We start from the raw sequence: 27,553 nt of genomic DNA on the forward strand, positions 1-27,553 counted from the left end.
ATTGCTTTACAATGGTGTGTTAGTTTCTGCTGTATAACAAAGTGAATCAGCTATACATATACACATATCCCCATATTCCCTCCCTCTTGCATCTCCCTCCCACCCTCCCTATCCCACCCCTCTAGGTGGTCACAAAGCACCTAGCTGAGCTGATCTCCCTGTGCTATGCGGCTGCTTCCCACTAGCTATCTATTTTACATTTGGTAGTGTACATATGTCCATGCCACTCTCTCACTTTGTCCCAGCTTACCCTTCCCCCTCCCCGTGTCCTCAAGTTCATTCTCTATGTTTGCATCTTTATTCCTGTCCTGCCCCTAGGTTCTTCAGAACCATTTTTTTTAAGATTCAATATATATATGTGTTAGCATATGGTATGACCCCTTCTTTTTCCTACAGATTCTAGTCTGACATCTCCCATCTCACCAGCAGCTGGGAGAGCCTCCAGGCTGCTCAAGCCCCTCCTGGTCCTCTGGCCCTTCCCTCCCAACAGCTCAGAATTTGGGCCTGACTCTAGCCCTCAAGACCAAGCTCCCAACGGTTATGAGGTAGTAGCTCTTATTATTGGTAGCAATCCTAGTAAGGCAGTAATTTGATAAAAACATGTTCCTGCTTCAGTGTTTTGGAAGCAACCTCCAGGGAATGGGGGGATTCAGCAGAAGGCTGCAGATTTTCAGTTCATCGGGTGATTTTGTCAACCACCTCCAGTCTCCTCTCTTTGCCCAAGATGTAGCAACAGAAGGCTTTTGGTAACCGAGTTGAGACGTACAAACTTTGAGTTACCTATGTTTTTGTCTAGTTTGCCTTCAGGATTGACTTGTTTCCCTCTAAAACAACAGAGCTTTGGAACCATCGTTGTTTTCATTAAGCAAGTAAAGCAGAACCACTTCTAAAATGTCTATCTATTGAATAAAGAATACAGTCACATACATTCAAAATCAGGTCTGTTGCAGCGCTTGTGTTTTGGGGAATACGATTTGATTCATGCATGGTACTTAGAAGTCTCGTAAAAAACCAGCCATGTCCTACTGACCACAGTTCTTAATCAATGAAATACAAAAGTAATGTTTGGTCCCCAGAGTTTACATCGACTAACTTCTGCTTTCTCACAGACTTCCCCTGAGTGTATAAGAAACACTAGAGTCTGTTTATAGCAAATAGCCTTTACATCCCCAGCCTCTCCTTTCCCCCATCTAAACTCCTTGGAAAGTCTAAATAAAGGAGTTAAAATGGCAAGACAATACACCTGATTTATTGGCCATCTGTTGCCTCACTTTCTTGTGTGTTTTGTGTCATGTGTATATTTGTTTCAGGGCATACGGGCTGGTATTTAATTTTAACGGCTGACAAACTCTTCTGGAATAAGCATGTCCACAGTCCGTGCGAGGCTTTGGGAGGCCGGAGGAAGATAATAAATTGTACATCAAAATCGTCTTTATAAATCTCCGTGGATTTATTTCCCAGTGTAATGCCATGTTGGGTCTAACCCTGAGAAACCCCAAGCTGAAGAAACATTTCTGTGAGCTGAGCTGCAGAGACCAGAGGGTCTGTATTCAGAATCCTGCAGGGAAGGTTGACTTAAATATTTATTTTTCGTGCTGTTAATCAACCCAATTGTAGTGAAAGCTGTTATGAATACTAAAATTACTTTTCTGCTCTACTAAAAATTCATGCTGACACATAACAAAACAGAAAGAAGCTTGGCTCCTTCTGTCAAACCAAGGGGAAAAGAACCCAACCCAGACGAACAAATGAGGGATTTTCCATAGATTTCATTTTATAAAATATCACCCATGACTATACTTGAGAATTTGGCTGTAAATTAAGTAAAGGTGGTATCAAATTTCTGAATGTTACAGTCAACTGAAAGATGTGGTTTTTCTTAAGAGAGAAACTACTGGATGTGAAAATAACACCTAATAGTTCTGCTGCCCTTGAAAAAAATATCCTTAAAGAAAGCCATGGGGCTTCCCTGGTGGCTCAGTGGTTGAGAGTCCGCCTGCCAGTGCAGGGGACACGGGTTCATGCCCCGGTCTGGGAAGATCCCACATGCCGCGGAGCGGCTGGGCCCGTGAGCCGTGGCCGCTGAGCCTGCGCGTCCGGAGCCTGTGCTCCACAACGGGACAGGCCACAGCAGTGAGAGGCCCGCGTACCGCAATGGAAAGTGCTCTAATCCAGAATAGAATAGAAATCAATTACTAGTGACCTGTGTTCCTGAGAACACCAAGAAAGCAGCTTTACTATGAGGGTCTCACACGAGGAAATTGTTTCTATCTGAAGGCTTTTGTTTTTAGAAATAAATGAACAGCGAACAAACAAAAGGTCTCAGTCATAGGCCAGAGGAACCGACAAACAAATGCTGTTCCTTCTTGTCCATTTCTTTGAATGTCTGTGTTTTTAGCTGGCTGAGCAGTCAGGCCAGAGACGAGGTCTAAGTTTCTCCCCTCAAAACATTTCAGTTAGTGAATCCAAACACAGACCCTTTCAACCGAGATGTTCTAGGGGACCTGCTCAGTTTGGTCCCTTTCTTAGCTCCTTTTCTCCAGAAGCTTCCAGTGGCCCTGCTCTATTTTATCTGGCTTTCTACTCTTGAACATGGCACAGTTATATGTCTGTTACTGCAAAGAAAGCATCCACTGTCATGCCTCTCGGTTAAAAGTTCAGAATTGGAAGTGGATATCGTAGAGGAATCATTTTGAGCTTGCACATCAGATAAGGCAGGTTTCCAGAGAAAACAGAAAAATGAAACACTAACTGAAGTAAAGTCTGACATGCCAGAATGGAGGGATTTAGCAGAGCAGAGGCCAGGGCCAGAAAGACACAGGGAGAAGGGAGCATGGTACCAGCGTGCTGGTGAAGACGGAAGAAGCTGCCTGGCCAGGTAGCTCCCCTGGTCGGTTAGGGCAGGGCAGACTTCAGGACAGGATTCTTCCAACCAGGGCAGCTCTTAGAGTTGAGCTTCCAGATTGGCCTGGATAGAAGAATGCCTGACATTTCTTTAATAAAACTGTCTACATTTCTACAATTTGAGGACAAGGGGGAAGAAAGTCAGTTCTAAGCCTCAGTCTATTCACCTGTAAAATGGGGCAAATAATTGCATCCATCCCACTGCAGTGAGGATGAGATGGTATCATTCATGGAAAATGATGTATCAATGGCAAGTGGCAATACTCAGGAAAAATGAAGGCTCTGCTTTTTCACTTTGAAGCGAAGGACCTTTCTAGCAGGTAGCTGGGGGAATGAGGCGGGACGGGAATTGCGTCACTCACTCACTCAACAGAGGGGTGCACACCTGGCTGGTGGTCGGTAGGGGGGATGCTACTGTAGGCACCTGGGCAGAATCGGTGAACACCAATTACTTTTATCAGATCGTTCCCTGGTGGAGGGCTGGAGGGAAAGGAGTGGGACAGAAAAAGGAAAGAGGGCGGAAAAGAGACCAGGGACTCGTAGAAAAATTCTGAAGGCCTGGCAATTTTCCTGAGCGTACCATCCCTGTTTAGTTTTAACATGGCTCTGATGACAAAAGCTGACGGCAGACTGTTTCAGCTGGGCAATTGGAAAAACATGATTTTGGGGTTTTTTTTTTTTTTTGCTGCACCTCCAGGCTTGCAGGATCTTAATTCCCTGACTGGGAACAGAACTCGTGCCCCCTGCAGTGGAAGTGTGGAGTCCTAACCACTGCACCGCCAGGGAATTCCCAGAGAAACATGTTTTTAATCCAAAAGGCTTATTTTTTTTTAAAGCATGTTTGACTTCACATAAAGAAGTGCTTTCTCATGAGACTGAAATGGTGGCAGGTGGCCCGAGTCATGGTAGTGGCTTTCTGTCTGGAGCTTCAGTCGGTGATGGGAACGGAAGCCGGGCTGGGGAGGGAGCGAGCTTACTCAAAGCTTCTGCTGATAAAGTGTTTGCTAGATTCTGTCAGTGATTTCTGTCAACTGGGACAGAATCGAGCTATGACCAAATGCCCTTCTAGACATTTTCATTTTAGAAAAACTCAGAATTTCAAGAGAAAGAATTTCAAGCTTACAGGTTTACAGAGAAAACATCAGATTTGTTTTTCTTTTGCACAAACCAAAGCTTCACATTTCATACTTCAGAACATTACACAGGCACCTATGAAGATAGTATGTTATCAATTAAAGAGATAAAATTAAGGAGCAGCTTTTGGGGATCTCCTGTGAACCCCAGCAGATCACCCCACGCACTCCCTGGAGAACACTGAACTGTGGAACATGTTAAGAGTGTGAAGACCCCACATTATGCAAGCCAGGTATGTGGTCTAAGTCAAGACGGAAGTGGATACAGAGAATCAGAGGGTTTAAATAGAAAACTCCCTGAGTGTCCAAAATACTACAATTCACTTTACAGAAATATATTTTACACACAGCTTTTTTTTTTTTACATCTTTATTGGGGTATAATTGCTTTACAATGGTGTGTTACTTTCTGCTTTATAACAAAGTGAACCAGTTATACATATACATATGTTCCCATATCTCTTCCCTCTTGCATCTCCCTCCCTCCCACCCTCCCTATCCCACACCTCTAGGTGGTCACAAAGCACAGAGCTGATCTCCCTGTGCTATGCGGCTGTTTCCCACTAGCTATCTATTTTACATTTGGTAGTGTATATATGTCCATGCCACTCTCTCACTTTGTCACAGCTTACCCTTCCCCCTCCCCATATCCTCAGGTCCATTCCCTAGTGGGTCTGTGTCTTTAGTCCCGTCTTACCCCTAGGTTCTTCATGACATTTTTTTTCTTAAATTCCATATATATGTGTTAGCATACGGTATTTGTCTTTCTCTTTCTGACTTACTTCACTCTGTATGACAGACTCTAGGTCCATCCACCTCACTACAAATAACTCAATTTCGTTTCTTTTTATGGCTGAGTAATATTCCATCGTATATATGTGCCACATCTTCTTTATCCATTCATCCAATGATGGACACTTAGATTGTTTCCATCACCGGGCTATTGTAAATAGAGCTGCAATGAACATTTTGGTACATGACTCTTTTTGAATTATGGTTTTCTCAGGGTACATGCCCAGTAATGTAATGGGATTGCTGGGTCATATGGTAGTTCTATTTGTAGTTTTTTAAGGAACCTCCATATGTTCTCCATAGTGGCTGTATCAGTTCACATTCCCACCAGCAGTGCAAGAGTGTTCCCTTTTCTCCACACCCTCTCCAGCATTTATTGTTTCTAGATTTTTTGATGATGGCCATTCTGACTGGTGTGAGATGATATCTCATTGTAGTTTTGATTTGCATTTGTCTAATGATTAATGATGTTGAGCATTCTTTCATGTGTTTGTTGGCAGTCTGTATATCTTCTTTGGAGAAATGTCTGTTTAGATCTTCTGCCCATTTTTGGATTGGGTTGTTTGTTTTTTTGTTATTGAGCTGCATGAGCTGCTTATAAATTTTGGAGATTAATCCTTTGTCAGTTGCTTCATTTGCAAATATTTTCTCCCGTGCTGAGGGTTGTCTTTATATCTTGTTTATGGCTTCCTTTGCTGTGCAAAAGCTTTGAAGTTTCATTAGGTCCCATTTGTTTATTTTTGTTTTCATTTCCATTTCTCTAGGAGGTGGGTCAAAAAGGATCTTGCTGTGATTTATGTCATAGAGTGTTCTGCCTATGTTTTCCTCTAAGAGTTTGATAGTTTCTGGCCTTACATTTAGGTCTTTAATCCATTTTGAGCTTATTTTTGTGTATGGTGTTAGGGAGTGATCTAATCTCATACTTTCACATGTAGCTGTCCAGTTTTCCCAGCATCACTTATTGAAGAGGCTGTCTTTTCTCCACTGTACATTCCTGCCTCCTTTATCAAAGATAAGGTGACCATATGTGTGTGGGTTTATCTCTGGGCTTTCTATCCTGTTCCATTGATCTTTCTGTTTTTGTGCCAGTACCATACTGTCTTGATTACTGTAGCTTTGTAGTATAGTCTGAAGTCGGGGAGCCTGATTCCTCCAGCTCTGTTTTTCTTTCTCAAGATTGCTTTGGCTATTTGGAGTCTTTGTGTTTCCATACAAATTGTGAAATTTTTTGTTCTAGTTCTGTGAAAAATGCCATTGGTAGTTTCATAGGGATTGCATTGACTCTGCAGATTGCTTTGGGTAGTACAGTCATTTTCACAATGTTGATTCTTCCAATCCAAGAACATAGTGTATCTCTCCATCTATTTGTATCATCTTTAATTTCTTTCATCAGTGTCTTATAATTTTCTGCATACAGGTCTTTTGTCTCCTTAGGTAGGTTTATTCCTAGATATTTTATTCTTTTTGTTGCAATGGTAAATAGGAGTGTTTTCTTGATTTCACTTTCAGATTTTTCATCATTAGTGTACAGGAATGCCAGAGATTTCTGTGCATTAATTTTGTATCCTGTACTTTACCAAATTCATTAATTAGCTCTAGTAGTTTTCTGGTAGCATCTTTAGGATTCTCTATGTATAGTATCATGTCATCTGCAAACAGTGACAGCTTTACTTCTTCTTTTCTGATTTGGATTCCTTTTATTTCCTTTTCTTCTCTGATTGCTGTGGCTAAAACTTCCAAAACTATGTTGAATAAGAGTGGTGAGAGTGGGCAACCTTGTCTTGTTCCTGATCTTAGTGGAAATGCTTTCAGTTTTTCACCATTGAGATGACAAAATTCAACACCCATTTATGATAAAAACCCTGCAGAAAGTAGGCATAGAGGGAACTTTCTTCAACATAATAAAGGCCATATATGACAAATACACACAGCTCTTGAAAAAAAAATTTTGCTGCTGAAAGTGAGGCTCAGGACTTCCCTGGTGGTGCAGTGGTTAAGAATCCGCCTGCCAATGCAGGAGACACGGGTTTGCGCCCTGGTCCAGGAAGATCCCACAGGCCGTAAAGCTACTAAGCCCGTGCGGCACAACTACTGAGCCTTTGCTCTAGATCCCAAGAGCCACAACTACGGAGCCCTCATGCCACAACTACTGAAGCCCGCATGCCTAGAGCCCATGCTCCGCAACAAGAGAAGCCACCACAAGGAGTAGCCCACGCACCGCAATGAAGAGTAGCCCCTGCTCACCGCAACTAGAGAAACCCCGTGCGCAGCAACAAAGACCCAACGCGACCAAAAATAAATAATTTACATATAAAAAAAGTGAGGCTCAACTATTCTCTGATTGGTACAATATGAAAAGATGTGTCTGTTTGAGAAGAATGTGAAGAAAATCATGACCATCATGAATACTATTATAATAATTGACCTGCTACTAAGGGATCTGGGGCATTCTAAAATGCATTTTACGAATGTGTTTCCAGTGATAAAGAGTATTCAGAACTCCAACTCGAAGGTGTTCATCACAGCTGGTCAACTCCTGCTGGTCTCGTTGAAAACCCACTAATATGAATCAACCCCCTCCCCACATACAGACCACTCTCCATGAAGGGGTTGTGAGTTGATTTCCTCACTATGCAGACACTAGAGTAAGGCCAGTCATTCCTTTGACTGAGTCATTTGCCTTATCTTGTAAGATGACTTTTCATTTGATTATGACCAGAAGACAAATTTTGGCCTGGTCTAGGGTTTAATAATACAAAGTACCAGTCTCTTAAAAAGCTCTGCTATCATCACATCTTCAAAGCTGTCTTTACTGAGCTCTCATATATCAATACTTGTGCAAGGGATTGGCTTGTGTAGGAAAGGGAATGAGTCCATCCCTAGCCTCTCAAAGTGTGTCGCAGCACAGGACACAGGCAGATAGAGGAGAGAAAACTAACAGATAGAGACCCACAGGACAATACAAGACCTGGTGCACTGGAAAGATCAAGTTCCACCAAGTCCCTGGATGCAACCCTCACTGGTCACGGACTGGGAAGGGGAGGGAACCCGGCCTGGGATACAGGGGAAGGAATCACAGAGGGAGATGCACAAAGTCCAGAGGGCAGGGGCAAGGGCAGAGGAGTGAAGAATGGCGCTTGGGTTGGTGGAGGGGGAGAGGAGGGGCAGTGGGAGACCTGGGGCAGATGCGGAGGCAGGGGAGTGGGGTCCTGGGAAGAGGCAGCTGTAGAAGGGCGGTCATTTTTAGCAGCACCATGGAGTGTACTGCAAACAATGGTGGAATGAGAAGGGCCAATAAGAAGGTGTGAACTCCTTTTGGCAATGAACAGTGTCTGATGGAGGGAATGACTGGTGTCTTAGGGAAGGAATAGCCATGTAAAGAGCTGGCATGAACAAACAAGGTAGGGAGTCTGGATCTTGCAGGAGGAGCAAAGAAAGTGGCTTATCTCAGGGAGATGAGAAAGGGCTGTCTCCATCGTGAAACACTGAATTTAGGTCTTTTTATGCCAGTCCTTTGAAAACCCATTTTCAAAAAAACTTTGGGGGCACTTTAATTAAAAACTGTTTTTATTGGGGTAAAAATTATATATATATATATATATATATAAAAAACTAAATTTGTCATTTAAACCATTTTTTTTTGTGTACAATTCAGTGGCATTAATTACATTCATGATGTTGTATAACCGTCACCATGGTCTCCTTCCAGAACATTCTCATCATCCCAAACAGAAACTCTTTTAACCATTACACAGTAACTCCCCACTTTCCCCTCCAGCTGGGAACCCTGGAGTTAAACAATAATGCCCCATTTTCTCCAGCCCCTGGTAACCTCTATTCTGCTTTCTGTCTCTGTGAATTTGACTATTCTAGGTACCCCATATAAGCGGAATCATACAGTATTTGTCTCTTTGTGTCTGGCTTATTTCACTTAGCACGGTCTTCAAGGTTCATCCATCTTGTAGCATGTATCAGAACTTCATTCCTTTTCATGGCAGAATGATATTCCATTGTATGACTACGTCACAGTCTGTTTATGCCTTTCCTGTGTTTCCACCTTTCCTGTGTTGTGAGTAGTGCTGCAGTGGGCACTGGCACACAAGTATGGTCATTCTATGTTCAGCTCTTTGAGGAACTACCAAGCTTCCTTCCATAGTTGCTGTACTCTTTTAATACATTCCCACCAAAAATGCGGGAGGGTTCCAATTTCTCCACATCCTTACCAACACATTATTTTCCATTTTTTTGGTAATAGCGATCCTAATGGGTATGAAGTGGTCTCTCAGTGTGGTTTTGATTTGCATTTCCCTAATGACTAACGATGCTGAACATCTTTTTTATGTGCCTTTTGGCCAGTTTTGGAGAAATGTCCACTCAAGTCCTTTGCCCATTTTTATGGGGTAATTTCATCTTGCATGGACCTGTTCACAGGACTCAATTTAGCTGTCAACAGCATTGACTTATTATATAGGATTGGAATGGTTATTAGAGGGCTGTAGGACCCTTGGGTTCATTTTAACCAACTTGAAAGAAATCTTTGATTTTCCTGTTTAAGAAAAACTTTCCCAGTCTAAACGGCATCACTGCATGGCTCTCTAGAAAACAATCAAGGAGGTTTAGCATTTAAGTAAGATGTGCTCAGTGAGTTTACAACCTAAAAGTGGAACAAATTAAATATGCATTCACTTACTCCTCAAAGGTTAACTGAACACATCCTATGTGCCAGACACAATTTTAAGTTTTTTGGATACAGCAGATACGAGACAGAGAGAGTCCTTGCTTACATTGTACTTCCTGGGAGAAGAGTGACAGTAAACAAACATGTAACGGAATCTGGTTGGAATGACTGCGATGAAAAAAATAAAACAGGATAAGTAAGGTAATGGGATTATGAAGGGGAGCCTCATCAGATGAGATGATCTTTTGAGTGGAGACCTGCATGAAGTGAGGGAACAAGCCAAATTAATAGCAAGTGTCAGGTAGAGCCGTAGTTCAGGTGCACAAAAAAGCATTTGCAAATGCCCCGGGAGGGTGTGTGCCTGGCTGGACCAGGAACAGCAGGAAGGCCTGTGTGACTAGCGCAGCGAGGAGAGGCTGGAGTATAAACTCACACAGCTGATGACATAATTTACACAGATCGTGAGTTAACACATGCACCTGCAGCTCCAGGACTGTGTGATACTGACTTTAGGTTCGTAGTGGACATAACGTTTTAAATAATAAGCACTTCATACTATTTTTATCACCAGGCAGGAAATATATTTGCCATAAGAGTTTTTAATTTTTACTTTTTTTTTTTTTTTGCGGTACGCGGGCCTATGGCTCGCGGGCCTATGGCTCACGGGCCTAGCCGCTCTGCGGCATGTGGGATCTTCCCGGACCGGGGCACGAACCCGGGCACGAACCCGTGTCCCCTGTATCGGCAGGCGGACTCTCAACCACTGCGCCACCAGGGAAGCCCTTAATTTCTACATTTAATTGTGATAAAATACTCACAACATAAAATTTGCTGTCTTCACCGTTTTGCCACCAGATTTTTTTTTTTTTTTTTTTTTTTTTTTTTTTTTTTTTTTTTGCGTTACACGGGCCTCTCGCTGCTGTGACCTCTCCCGTTGTGGAGCACAGGCTCCAGACGCGCAGGCTCAGCGGCCATGGCTCACGGGCCCAGCCGCTCCGCGGCATGTGGGATCCTCCCAGACCGGGGCACGAACCCACGTCCCCTGCATCGGCAGGCGGACTCTCAACCACTGCGCCACCAGGGAAGCCCTTGCCACCAGATTTTTAAAAAAATAGATATTATACAGAGAAAAAAATATCTGACCCAGGTCAGGTTTGATTAAAAAAAAGAAAAAAAACCCTTAAAAATGTAGAGTAATTGTGGCCTATTAGAAGTCTGGGTATGTTCACCATTTCGATTTAGCAAACATTACAGTTGACTTCATGAGCTGTCTTGAAAGTTGCTTTTTATGGCCCCATCAGTATTTTTTTTCTCTGACCACCTTGATTCCAGATAAGCTCCTTTAAGAAAAGAAGTGCTGCACTTATTTAGACAGGAGCATATCAAAGGTCTATTGATTTTTGCTCAACTCTCCTTCTTACTTTCCTCCCAATGTACTTACTATCTCTGCTCCTAGACAAGAAAACATAGGGCCTAAGGAAATATGAAGAAATACCTTTGCACCTCAAAACTTTAATTGCAAGTTTCTTTGTCTTCCGGGGAGATAAAGGGTGAGAAAAGTCTGCAGCTGTGAGCTACCTGAAATGAAGGTCCAAGGAAGGTTAGCTTCCTAAACACAGTAATTAGGATGGGTTTGCCTTGTCCTCACATAGTCACCCCACAGGCTCCAGTGAATGCCCCTTTATTCTCCTAGTGCGAAAGGATTTTTTTTTTTGCCATTCTTTAATTTTTTTTTTTTAACTTTTATTCATTTGAGATGAGAACTGCTTTCTCTTCTTTCCTGTAGTAAGCACTAATGGCCCCTGTGCTTCCAAGCGTGTGCTGGTCTGCTGGATGCCAAGGACCCTCCTAGGCTCTGCCTCCATACTGGGGGTGGACCAAGCTAATAAGGTGGTTAGCCCCCAAAGTGGCCGGGGCAGGGACTAGACTTCCCCCCCGCCCGCCTCTTAAAAGTGCACAGAATCACCTGGAAATCTCATTAAAAGGTGATTCTCATTGGGTAGGTGTGGGGTGGGGCCTCACCCTGCATTTCTAACAAGCTCTCAGGTGATGCTCATACTGCTGGTTGTTCAGTGGCAAGGTCAGAGATCGTTCAAGACCAAGATGAAGTCCAGCGCCTCAGCAAGGCTCCCCGGGCCCGCACGTGTGCTCAGTCTCACCCCAACCCCTCCTCCTACTGTCTCCTCAGCAGCCCTGCCCTGGATCCTAGGCCTAAAACACACTGCGGCCCCCGGCCTCCACGTGCTCCGTTTCATCCAGCCAACCCGTGTCATCCTACTCAACCCTGGAGCCTAAGTCAACCAGTCTGACACATGACCTTGCCCACACTGGCCACTTTGGTTTAACCTCAGATCTCACACCTGGACTGGTTAGCCCCTTGCGCTAGATGATCTCACATCCACCAGGACTGTCTCCTGTCCCAATCCCTTTGATGGTCTACGGTTGTTTTTCGTGTGTCTGCTCCTCCTGGTAGACTGAAAGCTTGCAACTAGGCCCTCAGCACACCGCCCCCTCCCCCCAGTCGCCTGTCCCCAGCATTTTTCAACAGACGGCCCTACACCACTTTCAGGGTCACCCCCCGCTCAGGATCCTTGATTAACTCGCCGGCATTCCAAGCCCCCTAACCTGGTTTTGCGTCCCCCGTGCCTGCTGACCACCCACACGCCACTCTACTAAGCATGCCTGCTCCTGTGCCAACCCTGTCCCCATGCTTTGCTCGGCTCTCCCCGCCTCTATCACCAATCCAAACGCCAGCCCGCCCTCCTGACTCGGCCCGTCCCACCTCTCCTGGGGAGCCCTGCCCGGGGACTCTGATCCACGAGACCCTCCACCCTTCCTGTATCCCACCATGTATCTCATGTATCCCACATCTCACACGCTCTGATGGCCTCACAGGGCCACATGCAAGGACATGAACTAGATTCGAAGTTTCCGGAAGGATAAGCCAGTGCTGGCGACTGAGCAGGTGCCCACAGGATTCTGGACCTGGGGGGAGATGCAGCAGGGGGACCCTCCCCGTCGAGGTGGCTGGAGCACCAGACACCACTGCCCTGGCCTCCGGGATAATCACTGTCATGCTCGGCACCCTTCATCTATCTTGCTTTTCAAGACTTTACACCCCACACCTAGTGCTATCCCTGGACTTGTTTGAACTCGTCTCTCTTCTTCCCTTTTTTTTTTCTTTTTAACACAGTTGAGCTTCATCTTCTCTTGTCTCAGCCACAACTAACCTACACTTTTTTAAAAAACAAACCATAATTTAAAAAGAGTCATGTACCACAATGTTCACTGCAGCTCTACTTACAATAGCCAGGACGTGGAAACCACCTAAGTGTCCATTGACAGACGAATGGATAAAGAAGATGTGGCACATATATAGAATGGAATGTTACTCAGCCATAAAAAGAAACGAAATCGAGTTATTTGTAGTGAGGTGGATGGACCTAGAGTCTGTCATACAGAGTGAAGTAAGTCAGAAAGAGAAAAACAAATACTGTACGCTAACACATAGACACGGAATCTAAAGAAAAAAAAAGGTTCTGATGAACCTAGGGTCAGGACAGGAATAAAGACGCAGACGTAGAGAATGGACTTGAGGACATGGGGAGGGGAAGGGTAAGCTGGGACGAAGTGAGAGAGTGGCATGGACATATATACACTACCAAATGTAAAACAGATAGCTAGTGGGAAGCAGCCGCATAGCACAGGGAGATCAGCTCGGTGCTTTGTGACCACCTAGAGGGGTGGGATAGGGAGGGTGGGAGGGAGGGAGACGCAAGAGGGAAGAGATATGGGAACACATGTATACGTATAACTGACTCACTTTGTTATAAAGCAGAAACAAACACAAGGTTGTAAAGCAATTATACTCCAAAAAAGAATTTTAAAAATATATAAAACGAACTCAACCACTCAAAATTATTCGGTACCTTTAAGCGCTGCACTGTGCCAGGTACGGGAATCTGACTCTCCTCCACTGCCATGTTCACAGAGCAGTGCCTCTTGATCCTTACCGTGAAAAAGAATCAACGGGAAATCTTTCTAAAATGCAGATTTTCTAACAAGCTCCCAGGTGATGCTGACACTGCTGGTCTTTGAGTAGCAAGGTCAGAGATTACATTAAAGACCGAGAGCCAGAACTTTCTCATGTTCCCAAACGCTGTACAGTTGTCTCCATTTACGTAATGGACGTTGAGAACAACCTCGCCCATCACTGGAGACAGACACCGTTTATCTTGAGTGGGCCTCATGCAACACCTACCGCGTGCCGGGCACCATGCTTGAGGCTTTCCCTTCCTCATATTTCTGCTTCCTCACAAAGAGACAAGGCAGCCCATTCAGATAGTCAGTGATAAGCCGACCATCACAGTGCCAGACACACAGCAAATGCTCGAATTCTAGGCAAATTAATGAATAACTTTTCCTGAAGGACTGTTGTGATCTTATAACTTCCCTTTACAGAAAACTGTGATGGTTTCCTACTAGCTCTGAATCAAATTCACACTCCCAAGCATGGACTTGGAAAGGCTGCACCAATTGGGGGCAAAATTAGAGACACCGTGGGGGAAAGGGGTTGCAAAATCAAGATCAGAAATCTCTTCCCGGGCTCAAATTGTCTTTTCTAATAGGGATAGAACACAGGTCCGCCTAATCAACACACAACACAGCTGCTCCAGCCTCTTATGCTGTCCCTCGTGCTGGGAACAGAATGCCTCTCACACTGGATGAGGCCCCTTTCACCAGGCCACCCTGGACTCGCTGTTCAGGCACAGAGCAGCCGGGTGCCGGTCACACCTGCATTCCCTTGCCCGTGAGGACTGCTCCATGCAGTTAAGATGACTGGTTGTGGGCTTCCCTGGTGGCGCAGTGGTTAAGAATCCGCCTGCCAATGCAGGGGACACGGGTTTGAGCCGTAGTCCGGGAAGATCCCGCATGCCCGTGGAGCAACTAAGCCCGCGCACCACAACTACTCAGCCTGAGCTCTAGAGCCCGTGAGCCACAACTACTGAAGCCTGTGTGCCTAGGGCCCGTGCTCTGCAACAAGAGAAGCCACCGCAATGAGAAGACCACGCACCACAACGAAAAGTAGCCCCTGCTCACCACAACTAAAGAAAGCCCACGTGGCAACGAAGACCCAATGCAGCACGCCCCCCCAAAAGAAGTCCTCCTTCTAGAACTTGCAATCTCTTTAAAAAAAAATATATATGACTGGTTGTGCATTCTAGTGCTTTGGTTATTTGTAATTTTACAACTAAGTAGGACCTCAACGGCCTGGTCACAGGGATCCCAACTGGGACACAGAAAACCTAAGCCCATCAGAAGGGGCACTTTCCCCCCACCCCACCCTGTCCAGGACAGAGCCTGACAGGTGGCAGAAGTGGGATAAACATGGCCTGTGAACTGTCTTGACAAACACAGGAGCAGGGCTATAGTCAGTGGTACAGTACAGTTTATTTCTGGTGGGGGTGTGTGTGGCATAGAGGAGTCAGAGATGCCTTTGCTTCAGGAAGTGGCAAAGATGACTCAAAATGTCACATTTCTTTTCCTCCTGAGTCAGGGACCAACTGGTACATGGACCCTATGCTGAGACTGCTCAGAGTGCCTGTTTAAACTCAGCCTTAAAGTCACAGTGTTCTTCCTTCTGCTCAATGACAGTTAACAACAGAAAGGCCTCAATGAATGTACCTCCTTGAGCCGAGCCCCACGAATGCAAACTGGTTATGCTATTTCCCAAAACGCTAAAAGAGCTTGCTTCTGCCCACCCCCCCCACCATGTCCTGGAAGTTTGTTTCTCTGCTGCTCACCTGTCGTACAGGTGACTGCATAAGCAGTTTCCCTGAGGGGTTAATGCCATGCCACTGGGGCGGACACGTGGGAGGGGTTCCAGCTCTGCCACTTATGAGCTGTGCAAACTGGACCTCTCTGTGCCTCACTTTTCTCATCTTCCTGGCAAGGTGGAGTGAGGATTAGAGAAAATCTATGTAAAGCACCTAGCACATGCCTGGCACACAGGACGGAGTCAGCAAGAGGCAGGTGCTTTCAGTACATTAACCACATATATTAACTTACAGCTGAGCTCAAAATCTTTTTATGGAATCCCACGTCTACAGCAACGGTTCTCAAACTCGAGTGTGCGTCGGAATCCCCTGCAGAGGTGGTTAAACGGTGTCTGATATAGGGGGCCTGGGGTGGGGCCCGAGAACATGCATTTCTAACAAGTTCCCAGCTGCGGATGCTGGGTCCAGGGCCCCCCCCTCCACAGGGCAGAGTCCCAACACCCTCCTGAGGTTTGTCCGTGACTAACCAGCACCCCTCCCATCCCCAGCTGGCCTTGGCCTCTCCTGGTCTCTGGCCAGCTCTGGGCCCCGGACAAACGGACAGGACTTGAGTTTCTCCTGTTTGGCTCTGCTTGTCCCACCTCTGCCCCTTCCCCTGCTCACTCTGCCCTCAGACTCATGACTGTCCCTCCAGGCCCAGACAGGCGCCACCTGCCCAGCTCTCCACGGCAACCCTGTGCGCTCTGCGCTCCCGCGGCGTCTTGCTCTCGGAAGCTTTAGACCTACTTAACTGCAAGGACTGAAGACGGGGCTGTCTTATTTTCCCTACTAGGTGGGGAACTCTCCAGGGCACAGGCTGTGGGGTAAGTCTGATGTTTTCCAGAGTGTCTTATGGAAGTGCAAAACCAGGGTCCAGAGAATTGAAAGGAAAAAAGGCTGACAGAGAGGTTAAAGGAAGTAGCATGAATAACCCGAGCAAGGGGAAGTAGTGGGCTGACAATCTTCAACGAGAGAAACACAAAAATAAAGAAGACGTTGGCCAACTGATCTTTACCCCCATGAAAGAATAAATTTGAGGAAACGGAGTCAAATTGTGACACAGTATTAGATTCTGCTATAGGGAAGTTCCTGCCACTGGGAATTGTTAAATAATGTAGTGGAGTAGCAAGGGTGGGTGTGAATGATCTCTACAGGCTTGAAAAATGGAACAGATTCTCAATTCCCATGAACGTTTCAGACATGATCCTGTTCTTCTACCTTGGGTACAAAATTGAGAACCCTCGACAGATATTTTTTCAACTGGATGTGAATTTGGTGGCTGTTTGTGCTACTTAAGGATACACTTCTAAGTTAGTTGCTAAGTATGTTCCAAGAAGGAACAAATATTTTTTAAAACTCAGAACCTTAGAAAAGTGGCTCATTTCCCATTCTGGGGGTGGGTAACGAGAACCCAGGCTAGCAAATGCTGCAGTGCTAATAGGATTTGTGAGATAGCACATGTCCACTCTCCCTGCTTGCCAGGTTTAACCATCACATTCACAAAAAGTTAGAGTTTTTCTTCCTCATTTTTAATGGAAAGTCTTCAAATTTCTGGTAGCTGGAGGAAGTGGCTCTTGTACTCTCAACACTGCACAGGAAATGTAATGAGTTATTATTACTCTGATGAACAGAAAGGGTAGTTTTTGCAGTCGGTTCTTCCTACCACTTGGAAACCTGGCAGCTCTCTGACTTTGCTTGTGCCAGACGGGCCTCTGTGTCACCTGCTAGCCTAGGACTTTTTGCAGTGGGGAGCAGAAGCGGGGGTGGGCAGAGAGGAAAGGAAACACTCAGCTGAGGCACTAATAGCCACCAGGAAAAGGTGTCTCATGCAAGCAAAAAGTTTTTGCTGAGCTGTGGGTCCAAGGTAAACACTGCTTCTGCTGGGGGCAGGTGACCTATCTGAGGCCAGCGTGGGAAGACCATGGCGCAGGCCACACCAGCTCTGATGCTGGACTCTTTGGGGGGGTCACTGACTGCTTATCTCTTTAGTCCTGAGTTTTAAAACTCTGCCTACATCCTGAACCTCTGATTCAAAGACACCTTTAGGTCAGGAAATGGCTCTGAATTGCAGAGCACACAAATTTCCTGCAGAGCCAATGCCTTGGGGCTCTTAGCTTGTTTTTTAACCCCAGCGGGGTCTAAGGACCTTTGCCTCCCAGTAAGATAATCCAAAGCAGATGCGATTCCATATCCTAAACTGCGACCTTCTTTATTGTTTGTTTGGGGAAAAAACAATCCTTCTTTACTTGAACCTGAACCTGCTTTGATTCTGATTTGGACTAAGACAGAAGTTTCCTTAATAAACTGTGAAAAAATACAATCAAATGGTCAGCTGTCCTGTTTTGACATCTACCACATTTTTTTTTTTTTTTAATAATAGGTCCAACCACATCCTTTGCCCTGTATCTTCGGCGCCCAGCACAGCCTGCTGGCTCTGAAATCGCTCCTGCACTTCTTTCTCTTGCCACCCTCCTGATCCGATTCAAGCCTGTACCAGCTCTTCCCCAAAGCAGGGGCTGTGGCCTCCTTACCACGCCCTGGACCCCCTCCTCCCCCCAGCGCCATGGCACCCTTCCCCATGACCTCCACATCTGACCACGTCCCTCCCCAGCTCACAATACACGGAGATAAAATCTAAACTGTTTTCCTTGCACAGAAGGCCCTTGAGTGCCGGCCCCGCCCCCCACCTGCCCTTGGAGCCCAGGAACACTGTCCTCTTCCGAGACGCCTGAAAACGCCGCACTCGGTCTGGTCTCCCCACCGTTCCCCCCACCAGGCAGAGCACAAACCAGTCTTGATCCCCTAGCCCACATGCTGCCCCCTTGCCCCTCTTTCTGTGCTTTGGACACACACAACTGCACGGTAAGGAAAAGGGGGTATTTTCCGCCGGCACTTCCAGGCCGGTTAAAGCGCTCTTGTCCTGGGCGCCCACCACACTCTGAAAGCACTCTTGATGGCAGGAGTGTCCCACCGCATTCTGTCTGCACGCATCTAGGCCGGGCGCTTCCGGGAGACGGGGGCTACGCCCCTGCTCTCCGTCTCCTTAGCCTGCTGCAGGGCGGCCCACCTGGAGGAGGCGCTCGCTTCGTTGAGCTAAACGAGCACATCTAACACAAACGCAGTCCTCTTTCTCACTGTTGACCGCCGTGCCCTGGACGTGGCAGCCCACAGAAATCCCAGGCTGGGGGGCGCCGGTGGCGCACAGGACAAAGACAGAGAGCAGGTTAGCACACATGCACGCAGACGCGCTGAGACGGCTGCCGGGCGATGAGCGGGGCCAGCAGCCGCTGCCCACGAGAGGGAGGGCAGGGCGCCGGGGAGCCGCGCCCGCCGGGCTCGCGGGCAGGACGCAGCCTGACGGCGCCTCTCGGAACCAGGGCAGAGGAACCGCTGGGCTGCGCGTAACCAAGCCCGCCGCCCACTCAGTGTTAAACCTCAAATGCACACTGAGAACTTCAGACCCACCCGCTCTCCTGTTTTGCTGAAGTCCACTGTCTCTCTCGTGGTTTCTTCAGGCTCGGGGCTTGGGTTTGGGGGGTAGAAAGGAGGAGTTGAGCTTAATCTGTGTTCCTAGCGGTGGGTCCTACAGAAAGCTCCCACGCGGCAGCCAGAGGGAAACACGAAGATTAGGTGCCCAACTTCCTACAAACCAGGTGGAGAATTTACAGGCGCTTGCAGGGAGAATCACCTGGCGCGCGAATCCCACCCACGCCGGCTCTGGGGGCCGGGAGGTGGGGTCAGGTATGCTTCCCTTGGGGGCTGGGGGGCGGCCGCTGCAGGGAGACAGCAGCCAGGCCACAGCTGTCCTGGCGGCCACCTGGCCCGAGGGTAGATGCCCTGGGGGGTGACTCACTCGTAGAGAGGGCAACTGTCAGGGCGGGATGCAGATCCAATCCACAGGAGTCCGCCCAGACAGCATCCTCTGGACACACCATGTGGAAAAACACACCACTATCATTTTCCATGCGCTTCAAAGATAGGAAAATAGCATGGGGGGAATTTTAATACTGATCTGGCAGAGAAAGTTCACGTGGTACCTTCTTCAAACAATACTCTGAAAAGGAGGCCCTGGTTTGGAACTCCCCTTTTCATGGCCTCATAAAACACTGATTTATTGACCTTCAAAGACATACCTTTATTGTTTCAGTTTTCCTGGCATATGAATTTCTGGTAGATAACTGAAAAAGCAAGCTCATATTTCCTTATCAACACGGAGAATATGTTCATATTACAGATGTGCCATTTTCGGCGGAAGTGGTGGGAAGGAAATAACAGGGAAGGCATTTGAAACATTTATCAACAAAGTGAACGAAAAGGACACTGATCCCCAAGTCTGTGATTCTCCAAACGAAGTAGTAACTTATGGCCAAGTCTTCCCACTAGGATGGGCTGGCAGGGCAGGAAGACAGCCGGGGCAGGGGCGGTCACCTACCTACCCTACAGTCCCAGTCCCACCCAGGGGATTTCCTCTGCGGGGTGTCCCCACAGGCCTTCCAGGGCCCCACGGCTTATCTGTTTCTGATTAGTCTACATTACCACCTCAGCAAGGGCCATACAAGTGTTATCTCAAAAACTATAAATGTTTAGTGTCCTGTCTGTCATGGGGTTTCTTGAATTAAGCTAGCTTTCCAGATAGCTTTGTGCTATCTATAAAGTCATAAACATATGTGGGTTTTCTCTTTTTGGCAAGATTCCTTTAGGCCTAAACCACTGACGCCACCCTCTCAGATAGAAAGCTTTCTTCCCCACAACAGCCTCTTGGGATCATTCCCTCTCTGACCCTTGATTTCCTACCCATCCTCCGAAGACCGCTTCAGAAGCCCCCTCCTCCAAAAGTCCTCCCTGATTCTTCCAACTATATTCCCTCCTTCCTCCACCACCCTCTGCGCTTCTCGTATCATAGGCTGCGTCATTATTATCACAGCTTCACCTGTCTCATCCTCTTGACTGGGCCGTGACCTGTGAAGACCCAGCTATGTCTTCGCCTTGTTTCTCACCAGCACAAGGTTTTACATCCCAAATATGTTTGCTGGCCTGGGTACGAGTGAATCTGCCCTTAGGTCTTGGATATCTAGGGATAAACATGGCTGGGTGATCAATTACCTCAATGAAAACAGCCTGCTCCTAGAGTTTCTTACTTGGAATAAACAGCAGAACTATCAACATAAAAATTTTAAATATTTTTTTCTGTAGGCAAATACTCTTCTTATGTCTGAACTCAGATTCCCTCACACAGGCGCAGAGAGATATAAGCACAGAGATGTTTTAAAAGGCAAAACTTACAGCCCCCCAGGTAAGTTTAAATCGATTTAATACAATGTAATCGATTTAATACAATACTTGCAGATAAAGCACTTTCCAGAAGCTGTTTTTGCCAACTATTTTACAAAACCAATACCTCCTCCATCCTCCACACTCAACAGTTCTTTAAGCCTTGCCCAGTGTGTGGTAACTAATCGGCAGTGCAATTCCTTTCTTTGAACTAATAGATCAGGTTGGCCGAAGAAGCAGTAATTGAACAGAGTGCTTGTAACCACAGTATCTTTGGGGGGTAATACTACAACATTACATCTAGCTCCACCTTTCAGAATTAATAGATTTCCACCGGGGAGACTAGGCACAAACTTACATCATTTGATTAGAGCCATCCCAATATCATTTGATTGTTTCCTGTTTAGGTATGATTTAAAAACGCACATAATATAAGTAGCCAAAAGGGAAAGGCGGGGCGGGGGGGAGATAGCACTTGCTGAAAGATAGCTCTGAGAAATAAATGTTTTGATAGCAAATGAGTTCATGTTAGAACGTACTGCATTTTACACATATATGTACATGTGTAGTTTTTGCAATAACACTGTGAGATGCTTTTTTTTTTTTTTTTTTTTTTTTTTGCGGTACGCGGGCCTCTCGCTGCTGTGGCCTTTCCCGTTGCGGAGCACAGGCTCCGGGCGCACAGGCTTTGCGGCCATGGCTCACGGGCCCAGCCGCTTCGCGGTATGTGGGATCTTCCCGGACCAGGGCACGAACTCGTGTCCCCTGCATCGGCAGGCGGACTCTCAACCACTGCACCACCAGGGAAGCCCCGAGATGCTTTTTTTTAAACTCTGTAGTGAGCAGGTCTTTCTCAGGTGGCTAGCCATTCACTGGAGCCCTAGTCCTGTAGTTCAAATAAGGCAGCAGCACCCTGTCCAACCTGTTGAACACTTAATTAAGCAACACCTGAAGTGTTTAAAATGAAAAATTCCAGCAGGCTTTTCCGCCTTCTTTGCCCTCAACCATTCCTTGAGACTCATACAAGTAGAAACGAAATAGACTGAATCTTCCTGAGAATTGTCTGCTCCAGCCTTATAGCACGTTCCTGTTATTTCTGTCAAGGCTCTAATCCCAGGCTGGCTTCCCCCTCTCTCCTCACTCCAAACACAGTTCTCCAAGTGCTGTTCCCCTTGTCTTCTTGGGGTCTCGAGCTGTTCCCCCAAAAGCTGTTAACAAGAGCCTAAGCCAGTCTTACAGAGAAGGGAAATCTGAAACTACTGAAACCCAGAAAACCACCAATATCTACCCTTCCCTACAAGGCTTTCATAGTATTTGTGGTGCTGGGCTTCCTACACTACAGCTCTCCTCCGGGGAGGGCAGAAAACCAGTAACTGGTTTTATTTATTTGGCAGCTGTACCGAGTGATCTTGTAAAGAAATCTCTTCTGAGAGGACTTGGGGTGGGGAGGACCACAGGACATAGGAAGATGCTCTTGTTCTGGCACCCCCCCAGACCTCTTCATGCCCTTTATCAGCCCTGTGGGCCGCCAGGGGAGCCCCGGGTGCCTCCTGGGTTGGGAGCCCCAGCAGGGCCTGGCCCCAGTGAGACTAACCACTGCCCGCTGTGCCCGCCGGCCCGTCCCAGTCCCATTCCGGCTGAGCGCACGGAGGACAGGGCTGTTTCTGGCTCCCCTACTGGCTTGAAGCACCCCAGGTCCCTTGGTGTCTCCAACTGTGAACACTATTTTGTCCTAACATCATCAGAGGGTTCTGAGAACAAGTGATTCTATGTCATTCTGGGCCAGAACCTGAGCCGGTGGACCTTAAACTGTAGGGAGGAGTCGGAGGGGAGAAGGGAGACATAAAAAAGAGGGGAGCATAAGAAAGAAATCTAATGTCAGCCTTTCTGAAGAAACTACCAAATCCTGTTTCACCACACGCCCGGGAGGCGAGCATCGCTCTAGTCTTCAGACTACCAGCGAAGCTGAGGTGGGGAGAGCGTGTAAAGCCCAGTTAGAGGGAAGGACCGAGAGCTCCGGCGGGTCCAAAATGGCCCGAAAGGAGAAATCGTATGTTGGGATGGTTACTTAACATGGGGGAAGGGTCTGTGTCCACGCCGCTGCCTCCGCAGCAGCTACACTGCGGGGGCACCTCGCAGACGCTCCAGAAATGTTTAGAGAATAAACGGCACCACCAAAGCCTGCCACTAAGTGGGACTTTTGGAAGCGCCCGTGTCCGGGTGCCGGGGTCCCGCAACTCCCCGTTCTGCACCCCAGTTCCCCTCCACTCGCCCGTTCCCTCCTTCTACCGTCCAACGCGCACCCCCCCAGCTCTCCGCCCTCCAAATCCTCAGCTCCTGCGGCTCCGTCCAGGTCTCGGGACGTCTGGCAGCCGCCGCGCCGCGTCCTTCCCCAGTTCCCGCGAAGGCGTCGGGCGCGGAACCCGGCGCGCGGGGAGCGGGAGCTGGGGCGGCCCCCCTTACCTGCAGCCGGCCGAACAGCGCGCAGAGCGCAAGCAGCGCGGGCAGCGGGCGGCGCCGCCGGGCGCGCGGGGCCATGGCGCGGAGGGGCGGGCTGGGCGGCCCGCTCTGCGGCCTCTGCTGCCCAGGCGACGCGGCAGCTCGTGGCCTCGGGGTTGGTCCTCCCAGCCGCCTCCGGGCCCCGCCCCGCCCCGCCCCGCCCCGCCGCCGCCCGGCGCCGCCCCGCCCCGCCCCGCCCCGCGCCGGGCACCTGTTCCCGCCCGCCCGCCCGCCCGCCAGGTGGTGCCCGAACGAGGCGGGCGGTGTCCGCTTCCCGCGCCTTGTTGGGGGGTGGGGGGACGGAAAGGATGCCGGGAGGTGAGGGTCGCGGGGGGCGACCTGGGGTGTTCTCCGCGCCCGCCGCCCGCGTCTTCTGCCGCACTGTGCACCCCTGTACGCAGGTTTGCCTGCGACCTGCCTTCGGGTGTCTTTCACGGTCACAGACGCGGCCGGCCTGCATCCCAGGACTGTTGGGGCCGGACTCCCGGGGAAGGAAGACAGCCCGGCGGCCTGGCCCCCGCCTCGCGCCCGCGCTCAGGCTTCCTGGCGGGGCCTCCCAAAGTAGGTGCACCTCGACCAAGAGTTAACGAGGAGAGGGTCTCCATCGGAGATTCCATAGAGCTCAGTGAAAGGATCAACCCAATATAACGTCGAGCACGCTTCATCATATCCCTCGTTCAGTCTTCCGGCCAGAAGCCACTTCCTCTTGCCTCCTCCAAGCTGTCAGCCGCCACGCTGTCTCCGCCCCCTGCCTCATGTGCTTAGGAGTACGTCAGCTCTCACGTGCCAGGTGGATGCTGGATGCACACGTACACCCAAGCCTTTGCACAGATAACTTTTCTGTGTGAAAACACTGGTCCTCAGGTCAATAGAATGTATTGTTTTGAGTTCCAGAAGCATCAACCTGTCTTAGCTTTTAGCCCAGCAAGTGGTGTATCTTAGTGAATATTCCATGTGCACTTGGAAAAACTGTATTTCACTGTGGCTGGTGAAGTGTTTTATAAATGTCAATTAGGTTAAATTGGTTGAAATACCCATATTGATTTTCTGTCTACTTGTGAGAAAACTGGAAATTTCCAACAAAAACTGTGGATTTGTCTATTTTTCTTGATCTGTCAGTTTTCTTATTTCATGTTTTTGAAGCTCTGATTAGAGGCATAAACATTCGGGATTACTATGTCTTTTTGATGAATTGATCCTCTTATCATTATTACATGTTCTCCTTGATCGGTGGTTAAATTTTGGTTTCTGAAACCTTTGATACTGTATAGCCCTTCACCTTTCTTATGAATAGCATTTACATGGTATATCTAATTCTGTCATTTTACTTATCTATGTCTATTTAAAGTGACAGCATGTAATTGGGTCTTGCTTTTTCAATTTATCCAGTTTGACAATCTCTGTCTCTTGATTGGAGTGTTTAGGCCATTCACATTTAATGTGATTATAGATATGGTGAAGTTTAAGTCTTGCTATTTGTTTTGTTTGTTCCATCTTTGCTCCTTTTTTTCCTCTTTTCTTACCTTCTTTTGGATGATTTGAGTATTTTTAGGATTCTTTTTTCTCCATTGTTAGCTTATTTTATATACCTCTTGTTTTGTTCTTTTTAGTTCTGGGTTTACAATATGTATCTATGACATCACAGTCTACCTTCAGATAAAATTCTGCCACTTCAGGTATATTGTAAAAACCTTGTAATGACATACTTCCATTTCCCCCTCCCACCTTTGTGCTATTGTAATCATGCTAGTTGCTTTACTTTGTAACTCCCTGCTGTGCAGCTTGATTGGTACACTGCCCAGTTACTTTTGTGCTTTTTGGAAAGCAGTCTGGTAGTGTTGATTAAAAAAAAAAATAAAAGTGCAAATATCCTTTGACAAAGCAATTCCATACAATAGTAAAGGAAACAAGTTACAGAGTAATACCATCCCATGTTGTAAACAATAATCAGAAACATTTATTTACCTAAGCAGAGGAAGTTTCTGGAGAGACAATAATAGTAGCAAACACTAACAGCATCCTTACACTTACAAATTCATTGAATCCTCACAACAGCTTTGTAAAAAATACTGTCATTAGTCCCATTCTACAGATGAGGAAACTGAGGCATAGAGGTTAATAACTTGCCCTAGGGTCACTTGCCGAAAAGTGAGAGAGCTGGGATTCAAGCCCCTGGCTATCTGGCTCTGGAGTGTGAGTTCTGCCTTACTAAGCACCAATTTATTTTTCAGGTTTTTAAAAATTGAACTGTAGTTGATTTACAATATTTTGTTAGTTTCAGGTGTACAACAAAGAGATTCAGTTATATATATATTCTTTTTCAGATTCTTTTCCATTATAGGTTATTATAAGATGTTGAATATAGTTCTCTGTGCTATACAGTAAATCCTTGTGGTTTATTTTATATACAGTGGTGTGTATCTGTCAATCTCATCCTCAAAATTTATCCCTCCTCCCCCTTTCCCCTTTGGTAACCATAAGTTTGTTTTCTATGTAAGTCTGTTTCTGTTTTGTAAATAAGTTCATTTGTATCATTTTTTTAGATTCCACATATAAGCAATATCATATTTGTCTTTGTCTGATTAACTTCAATTAGTATGATAATCTCTAGTTCCATCCATTTTGCTGCAAATGGCATTATTTCATTCTTTTTTATGGCTGGGTACTATTCCATTGTGTGTGTGTGTATATGTATCTATATACATACAATATATATATCACATCTTCTTTATCCATTCATCTGTTGATGGACACTTAGGTTAAAGCACCTAATTTTTAACATTAGGTGAGTTCCAAAAGGAAAAGGAGAAACTGATAATTTTAACTTTTGATGTTCCTAAGCTATTTACACTGAGGAAAAAGTACTTTTACATTTTAACTGACAGGTCTGTAAATTTGGTAAACAGATGTTAAAACTCCAGATGAAGTAAGTACAGGAATGGTAAAAAATACAGATTAAAAAATATTTATCTGGCCTACTGTTGTCTTGAATGTGGAGACAGGCTTTTTGGAAACAGTAGTGCGTGAGATTATGATTTTGATAAAAGGAACTGACTTGTGGGAGAGGGTACTTTCACTGTGGCACTTTATGAGAAATACCAAGGGTTACTCCTGGCACATTTCCAACATCAACCCCTTTTTTTTCAGAGAAGTTTAGGGGACTTAAAACTTCTGCTTGGAAAGCCCCAGAGGTGAGTGTGCTGGTTTTGGAAGCACTCTGAACAACAGAATGCCCATGTTAACATATTAAATCTACTAAAACAAGTTTAATTGAAAAAAAATGAAAGTACTTTTAAACACTCTCTATATTTACAGAGCTATCACTCACATAATTCAAATATTTTATAAAGATTAATGTAGAATACATTTGTCATCAACAAGATCCATTAAAATGAGCTTGAGGACATTATCTTTCCTATATGAATAGCATTATTATGAGAAACATGGAAGTAAGTTAAATCAAATACTATCTTCCTCTATTAAGTGAAGGATGCATACACTATAGCTAAAGAGATTGCTCATCATTTACAGAAACTAAGTGTTATTTATGATTTTTATAAGCCCCATATTTATAGGCACATGTACAATTAAATTTTGGTTATATGTAATAAATGTAAAATTCATTTTAAATAATAGATGTTTTAACATTTATTAAAGGTAAACATTTCCAATTTTTAAAAAGTAATCAGGTGACAGTGAATTGTTTTATTTGTACTGGGGAAAAATAAAACATTATACAAATACAGGCATCGTAGGTTTATTTGAAAATTATTTTACATGGATAATGCATACCTCACCCTGGAAATCCCCACTACTCCCCACTTCTGTAGGAACTGTTTAGTTTTCAGAATCAAAAAGGTAAAATAAAAATATGGCTATCATTTTTGCTTCTAGTGGATGGTTTGTAAGTATTATAGCATTACATTTTAATGGTCTTTATTTAGGCACACGAAAATAGACACTATCTTGTTAATGAAATGCTTATGAATGTCCCCAAGAATGAGAATTAATCAGCTTATGTAATTTTTTTCACGTGGTGATACAAAATAGTTACTGGGCAGAGCTAAAGCAAACACTTAAAAAGCAAAGTTATTAAGTAAACATAAGACTTCATGAATCTTTCAGTAAAAGCTTACTAGTAAATACAAATGTTTTTATTACCTACCCTGTTATGGTTTGCTCTTCCACTCATCTTGCCTATAAAACTTTTTAAACAAAAGTAAACCATTGATAAATCAGTGTTCACTCACAGATAAATCAAGGTGCAATACTGTCCCATAATGACACCCAAATATAATAGGAAATTTCATATCTATGTTCGTGAGAGAGATTGGCCTGTCATTCCCTTTCTGAATTGGATCTTGTCAAGTTTTGGTGTCAGGGTTTTGCTGGATAAGATTGAGGTATATGGAAGAACTTTGAAAGGGTGTATAAATGTTGTTATTTTTTTCCTTAAGTATT

At 46.0% G+C, this 27,553-nt stretch overlaps 1 protein-coding gene across 4 annotated transcripts in view; it reads right to left on the minus strand.

The window, feature by feature from the left end:
• Nucleotides 1-23,173, minus strand: part of TNFRSF11A (TNF receptor superfamily member 11a) — a 138,161-nt gene extending 114,988 nt beyond the window's left edge. For all 4 annotated transcript variants that reach the window (XR_009534802.1, XM_060121439.1, XM_060121438.1 and 1 more), the window contains exon 1: nt 23,057-23,173. Coding sequence is in view for 3 of the 4 variants with exons in the window: in XM_060121439.1 (XP_059977422.1) it covers nt 23,057-23,131 (75 nt within the window). In the remaining variant the exon portion in view is untranslated. The remainder of the gene's footprint in view (nt 1-23,056) is intronic.
• Nucleotides 23,174-27,553: the final 4,380 nt, after the last annotated feature.

This window comes from Lagenorhynchus albirostris, chromosome 14 (genome assembly GCF_949774975.1).
Source record: "Lagenorhynchus albirostris chromosome 14, mLagAlb1.1, whole genome shotgun sequence".
NCBI classification, from domain to species: Eukaryota; Metazoa; Chordata; class Mammalia; order Artiodactyla; family Delphinidae; genus Lagenorhynchus; species Lagenorhynchus albirostris.